At 34.8% G+C, this 7615-nt stretch overlaps 1 protein-coding gene across 1 annotated transcript; it reads right to left on the bottom strand.

The window, feature by feature from the left end:
- Positions 1-4817: 4817 nt before the first annotated feature.
- On the bottom strand, positions 4818-6899 carry LOC141835299 (cardiolipin synthase (CMP-forming)-like). Its single transcript, XM_074722737.1, has 6 exons — positions 6841-6899; positions 6231-6281; positions 5983-6096; positions 5387-5443; positions 5200-5285; positions 4818-5116 (listed from the first exon to the last, which is right to left on the bottom strand). Exons 2-6 carry the CDS (start codon positions 6279-6281, stop codon positions 4864-4866), a joined length of 561 nt encoding a protein of 186 aa, XP_074578838.1. The 5' UTR covers positions 6841-6899; the 3' UTR covers positions 4818-4863.
- Positions 6900-7615: the final 716 nt, after the last annotated feature.

Genomic DNA, 7615 nt, shown 5'->3' with positions numbered 1-7615 from the left:
TATATAAGAGCTTCGAGGGAGACCCCTCAGTACATCAACTCAAAGATAATCGACGATTGTCTGCGCGCGAAGAAACACCTAGGAACGTCATCGTAACGCCGAAGTGTTGCATGTGAAAGTCTACAAATCTTCTACTTCGGTAATACTCATTCGATTCTATACTTATTTCTAAGGACGGTAATATTTTTACCGTTCCTATATTTTATAATCAATAAATTCCCTTTCATAAGAGGAGAGTTACTTAGTGGATTGCCCAACGTAAACAATCAAATGATCGTGGGCCTTGGAGTAGCAACCTGTGACTGTGAATCAAGTAAAAATACCCTTGTCTTTATGAGTCTTTGTGTTTAACATTTTTTGTAGCAATTTACTTTACTCTGATCGAATTTGCGAACGATTTTATGAAAAATAAAAATGCTATTGATAGCGTTATTCACCCCCTCTAGTGCTCTCAACGATCCTACAGATAACTCATTAGGAGACAAGTAAATAACCATATCTAGGATCATGCTCATTAGGGGATTGATGTGTAAAATGCTCTCGAGAATCAGAGTGAGGAGATTGAATTTCAGGCAGGACATGGGTAGATAACTCATTAGGAGACAAGTAAATAACCATATCTAGGATCATGGGTTCGAGGATAGGAGAAGTAGGAATGGAAGTAGGGGCTATTGAGTTGGAATAAATATTGGTTCGGGAACTACAGAGCTTTTAAAGGTGATAGATTTGAGATCGACACTTTTGGAGAAGATAGAACACAAGAAATGATTGTCCCCGGATGATAAGTCAGAATAAGAATGGGTTGGGCTGGTGATTGAGGTACGAGAGTGAGAGGCCAACCTAGTGGGGATTGAAGCAGATTTAGTTAGAGTGGGCTTAGTTTCTTTCAGCTTAGAAGAAGGAAGAATAGGAGGAGTCATGTCGCTATCATCTATATGGATTATGATGGAGGCTATCTAGGTTCTTCGATCACTATATCTAACTCGAGGCTTTTGGCAAAAATGGGTTGGCTAATGCAAAGCGTTTGCTGAATCAACTAGGCTAAGCCGATTCACTAGAGGCTTCTCTCTTTCTCTTAGAAAGAAACTTGGCCATTGCAAACTGCATTACATTTTCTACAACACAAGAAAAAAGTTGTAAGAAGGAAACAAAACAATGTTAATAGGGGCAATTAATAAAGCATCTATTCGTTATGGTTTAGTAGATTTGAAGGGGGAGATCTCAAAGTGGGATAAGAGATGATCATCTAGGAGAATAGAGATACTATATCTCTTATTTTGTAGAGCTTGAATAGTGGCAGCAAAGTGGCAATGGGCTCAACGATCTTCACATCGGGAAGAGGGAGAGTTCAGTTGCTCAAATAGAGGAAAAAGGGAGAGGGGAACTCAAGTGGGCGAAGAAGAAAAAGTTTTTCTATCTCTTGTGAGAAGAGGGCATATTAGTTAAAAATTGGCAATTGCGGTGACTTGTGAAACAAAAGGCTCCTGGTTCTGCCATTTTTAGTTGATAAAAATAATGAAACAGAAGGGGTGATACAGAGAGGTCAAGATATTTGAAGATGATGATAGTCTCGACGAGAATTTGAAAGAAGTTAAGAGTGAGTTGATTCTAAGGGATTTTGAAAAAGATAGACAAATGGATATAAATAAAAGGGATAGGAAGGCAAAGCCCTCCTTTGAATTGGCCCACAAAGAAAGTTGCAACGCCGGAGGGGGGTTGGTGGGGGCAATCCAAGGGTTTAGGAAGTGGCAGTTGGATTCCTTCCACAATGTAGTAATAATTGTGGATGGAGAAAGGATGGGTCAAGTTCATTTTACTCTCAAGGGTTTCAAAGCAAGGGGAATAAACAAAGGTGGTTTTGATTTTTGAATGAGAAGAGAAGGTCATGGGAGGAGCAGAAGAAGATCGGAGAACGAAGGCAAGTACTTACTAAAGAGAGGAGATGATTGGTTGTTAGAGAAGAAGCAAAGAATGGAAGCCGGATGGAGAAATAGTGGGAGAGAGAGATTAGGGTTGGGTATTTGAAGGCAGAAGAAGAGGGTTGCGTCAAAAAAGGCAAACGGATTGTGTGGATCTTGAGTCTATCTGATGGTAGATATTTATAGGGTCACGGATAATAAAGCAAATTATGATATGATCGGATTCTCAATGTGGATTGCCTCCGCTAAACACGTAATCATTTTGGATTTTAGATTCTTCAATTAAATGGGATTCTGGCGTGGAGAGGACTGATAAATACATAGTTGTTTAAATATTTAATCAGATTTAGATTTCGACATATAATAGTCTGATGATTGTGCAACTATTCAGATTCTATAGTTACACTCTTCAAGATATACCATCTGACTGGGGTGGAGGGTGACTAATAATACTTTGTAATTATTTGGGATGGGCAGCTCGGGTAGGGCTTGTCATGAAATGGGCTTGACACATGGGTTCAAAATTGATTAATACTTGAGAAGCGGAGTCGGAGTTAGAAAGCACTTGAGAATAAGTTCGGAGTCGATGAGTACTCAAGAAGCGGAGTTGGAGTCAAAAAGCATTCAAGAATAGGTTTAGAATCGATGGATACTCACGAAGTAGAGTCACAGTCAAAAAGCACTCGAATCGAGTTTGGAGTCGATGGGTACTCGAGAAATGGTGTCAAAGTTAGAGAGCAATCGAAAATCGAGTTTGGAGTCTTACAATGTTTGGGAAATCAACTCAAAATCAAACAACCTACTGTATCACAATTTTGGATACGTAGATGAAGGTTTAGGAGAATGTTAGATGTAATAATAGCAGCTAATATTGACGAAGTTTAATTACCGAGGATGCATTACTGGGAAAGGAGATCATGAAGCCATTGCAAAACAAAGAAATAATTAGGAATATGACCATTTCAAGAGAAGGATTTAAGTGTCATAAAGAATGTTATTACACAAAAGCTATAAAAGAAGGGTGATAACGAGAAGAAGGGGTATGCTCACTTTTTCATACATACATCTACTACAATTCTATTATTTTTTTTCTTTTGTCATCTAACTTAAGTATCCGAGGGTCCTTGCTGGGACTAGACTGACACCCTTTGATTTCGTGTTGACTTTGGACAAGAAAATCTTTTTATTTTTATATGACAAACAAGCGAAACATTCAATCATCGACGTCAGAGAAGTACTCGACTAGGAGATTCTAGATTTTTGCCTTTTCACTTAGACACTTTAGAATGAAGTGCATTAGTAATTGTCATTGTAGTCATGGAGATCATTTGCCTAATAGCCCGATGGTCTAATATAGGGTGAACTCAAAAGGTGTGGGTATGGAGAAACTTAAAAGTTTAGTGTCTTTGATGAATTAAAGAGAGAGGCCATCCAAGATTTGTGAGGTATGTATTCACAAGAAATGTAAAAAACATATTTGCTCCACCATATGTAGAGATATTTGCTAAACCACATCTAGAGTTTAAGTCTAACTGAGTTTAGTCATGTTCAAATTTATTTATTATTTATAAAAAATATTTAAATTTATTTATTAAAAATCTTATCGAGCTCGAGTTTAACTCGAACTTTTTGCAAAGTCAATTAATAATATTATTATCTTTAAAAATTATAATTTTTTATTTTCATTGTGCTTATATCATAATTGAGAAGAGTTAATTCATATTTTGCGAAGTCAATTAATAATATTATTATCTTTAAAAATTATAATTTTTTATTTTTATTGTGCTTATAACACAATTGAAATGAGTTAGTTCATATTTTGATCTTATACTAATTTTAAATCTGGGAAAGAGAAATGTTTTATTTGTATATGAACTATTCATTCTTTTTTTTTCAGACATACAAATAATATAATAATCTTTTTTTGATAATTTAGATTTTTAATTTTTTAAATTAATTAATTTTGGAGATGACCAATTTAACTCTACAAAAATTTTTCACCGATGATCAAATAAATTCAAAACTATAAATCTTAAAATTATCAAAATATTGTTATTCCTCTACTGTAGCCCGGAGGGTATCTAACAATTGCTATTAACTTTGACAGAGGAGATAAATTTAAACAATTAGCCGAGGCGCTAAAGATATTATATTGTTTTTTTTTTGACATCTACCAATCAAATTGATATATTTACATCCAAACCCATTATGTTTACAATTTTGTCCTCAACATTCTTCTTCATATTTTGGTCATTTGTTTTTTTACACTTGTCGGATTCCAATTCTGACAAATGAATTGCTGATGATCGAAGAGTCTAATCTCCTGGAGATGACATCATTCGATGCGTTAGATGCTTTTGGTTTCTGATCCCTTTTAGCTGCTGAGGTCGTAGTGTTCAGTTTCTTAGTTAATAGAGTATTAAGAATAGTTCGCAATTTGGATGTTATACTTTCTCAGCTTCAATTTTTGGCAGAATCCTTGCTACAATATCTGTCATTCAGTAGATGTAGATGCCAAGATTTTATGAACCCAGAATGAAAGATATATATTTGCAGAGCCATTTGAAGTAATGGACTGATAAGGCAAGAATGCAAGAAGATACATTTATATTAAAGAAGAAAATACGCCTAAATAAAGAAGATACACTACTCGAAAGTAACTTAATACTTAACAGCTTCGTAAAAATGAAGAACTCCATCACACCAGTATAACAAACTCAAAATAACCAAAACACTTACTTTCATGTAAAGAGAGTTTCCAAGTTTCACAACCCAATTCTGTCTGTTCATAAAGCTGAAAACAACCAAAGTGCATATCAAGTCACAGTCAGTGAGTCTCATGAGATATATTTACCAGATCTTCAAATGTTTAAGAACAGTGGATCTTCAATTCTCATAAAGCCAATCTTAATAGCAATAGTCATCAAGACATGTTAAATGTTTGCTAAAACTCAAACGCTATGAGTCCTATATTGTTCATGACGCAAAGAATCTTTAGGGACACATCTAAAATCCCCACTGTCCTTTTTGTGTGATTCATCCTTTTTATGCTTGTGGCTGATTCAACCAGAAGACAACTACTTGGCAAAACTCTCCATATGTTTCTCGTGTAGACGATTAGCGACCATACAGCAAAACCAGCTGAAGCGTAAAGCAAAGCTACACCAAAGGCAATTAAAACACTCTGCTGTTTGAGTCTGCAAAAAGTAGGATAAGTTCAGTCACGTTAGATGTGTGAATATTGCACCGAAAGCAAGGGATTCAAAAGTCTGAATGTAACCTGGGATCTCTACTTGCAAGAAGAACAGTTAGCGAAGTCATTTGAGTTGCTGTTTTCCATTTTCCCAAATTATTTACTGCTACAGCCTGCAATGAGATTCATTAGATTAAAATTATAAATTTTTGGAACATTTATGTAAAGCATGTAATTGCTAAGAGAGCAGTATAACAGAAAATGAAAGAAATACCTCAAGAACTCGACCATTCTGTAACGCCGCCCACTCTCTTGCAGCTGACATAGCTATCTGTAAAAATTTAATTCTAAAATCAACTTGCCACCATGAAAAAGGAAAAAAAAATCAACTTAATTAATAATAAATCCAACATAAAAACAAGCAACATAATCTTGATTGTCTTGTTGTATATATATTTACCAAATGCATTTCCCTTCCACATGGTTGAACTCTAAACATAATACAGAAAATACCCCAAAGATAAGGCTCACAACAGAACTAATATGAGGGAGTAAAAACTACATAATTGAAATAAACAAGGATATGGAGGTCAACAACTTAGGTATTCTGTAGCAAGTTTGTCTTGGCAAATCATAGACAGAAAGGACACAAGGGAAATTTTGAGTATTTATGAAGATTGCAGCTTTATTTTAGATTTGCATTTGCTTAAGACCAAATCGCAACTTCCAGCTTCAAACTAACTATGATAAATTTTAGCTAAAGCAGGTTTATCATAGAATATGAACTTTATTTTTTGAGAAAAAAAATCAAGTGTAAATCAGATTGCTTTCCACGCTCACACAAACAACTAGGGTTACGTTTCAGATTACCTCTCTACTAATGATAGCAATTGAAGGTGCTGTCAGAAGCCAATGAAATTCTCTAAACACAGCACACTCCAAAGGTTTGGTGCAGAGTAAAACCAATGTGGCAGCAACCATAAGCTGACAGAAAATAATAAAAAACATATCATCAAGATAATCAGATTATGTTAAACGAATCTGGAACTGAGAGAAAGTGGCAATTTTATTTCCAATTTTAGAGAAAGTAACTATTATCTCAAATAGATAAAACACACCTTGTCAGCTACTGGATCCAAAAATGCACCAAATGCTGTTCCGAGTCTCATCTAGAAAACATAAAAATTTATTGTTATTTGCAATTATCATAGATAACCATGTAACTAACTTCAGTAATCCAACAACAATTAGATATGTATGGCCTTCAAATAGCCTAACATAACAATTACCAATACAAAGAAAATTAAAGGGACCATTAAAAGAAAGAATGCCTTAAATAAAATGATCCCAGAAAGTTACCACAGACTCTGGATTAATCCTTTATGTTTACATTGATCATGAGCTAAATCATAAGAAGAGAAGTGGAGTGGCATGTTGCATCAGTTGACTTTCTAATCTTCAGTTTCAGTTTTGGAGCAACATATACATTAATTTCATAACAACTTTATCGATCGCATTGTATTTTCATACTCTCCAATCAATCTCTCTCTCTCTCTCTCCAAAACTAACTTATTTCATGTTGTTCAGACATGTTTCATCAATCCAAATTGCCATGAAGTTTTCATGTAGCAGGCTGATCTTCATGAGTTGATCAAATATATGGCTCACTATCACGTGGATCCTAATAAAATAGCCCAACCAGTCTCAAAGTCAAATATATGAACATACCTTCCGTGCAATATAACCATCTAGCCAATCTGTAAACGCAGCAAGAAGAAAAATTGTTGTTGTAACAGTTGTTCCCAGCAAACCGTCCATGTAGAAAGCTAATGAGAAAATTAAGATGTCAGACCATGCAGTGAAATCCTAAACATGCAAATCAATAAGCACTTGACAATTCAAATAGATATTTCTTAAATGTTCAGGAAAAAAGCTAATTAAAACTTGTGTGTTACATGGGAAAAAAATGGAGCAGTTGTATAGTATACAATATCTACTATTCTCATAACTACTCAAGTAAATGAAATACACAACCTAGAAATTGTACTAATGCCTGGGAAAGTACACTAGGCTCTTAAATTTAATAAGTTTACATCACAGAATCACAGTATTAGGTTGATGCCAAGCCAAAGGTTTTGTACTTGAAATATTGTACTACAGTAAAAAAAAAAAGAATATTAAGAGGAATAAAAAAATCCTTCTACCTTGCATTTCATACAGAAATGCGAGATCATCAGTCATTCATTTGCAGGTGATAACTTCTTAGAGAAGCGTTACCCAGGAGAAGGTTGATCCTAAAATTACTGGACAAATTTGAACTACTGGAGGACATAAGGTTAATCTCCAATGTTTGATATATGTACCCTAAGGTAACTTTTGCAGCCAAAGAGTAAAGAACCAACAACAAATAATGAGAATAAATACCTCAGATTTTTGGATCAATCATTAATGGGCAGCATAGTGATAACAAAAAACAATGAAGAAGCCGCAGATGGAGTTATTA

The sequence above is a fragment of the Curcuma longa genome, chromosome 9, assembly GCF_044706935.1.
Source record: "Curcuma longa cultivar G26 ecotype Majalengka, Jawa Barat chromosome 9, ITB_CL_G26_1.1, whole genome shotgun sequence".
NCBI classification, from domain to species: Eukaryota; Viridiplantae; Streptophyta; class Magnoliopsida; order Zingiberales; family Zingiberaceae; genus Curcuma; species Curcuma longa.
This window is presented reverse-complemented; position numbering and strand designations above follow the sequence as displayed.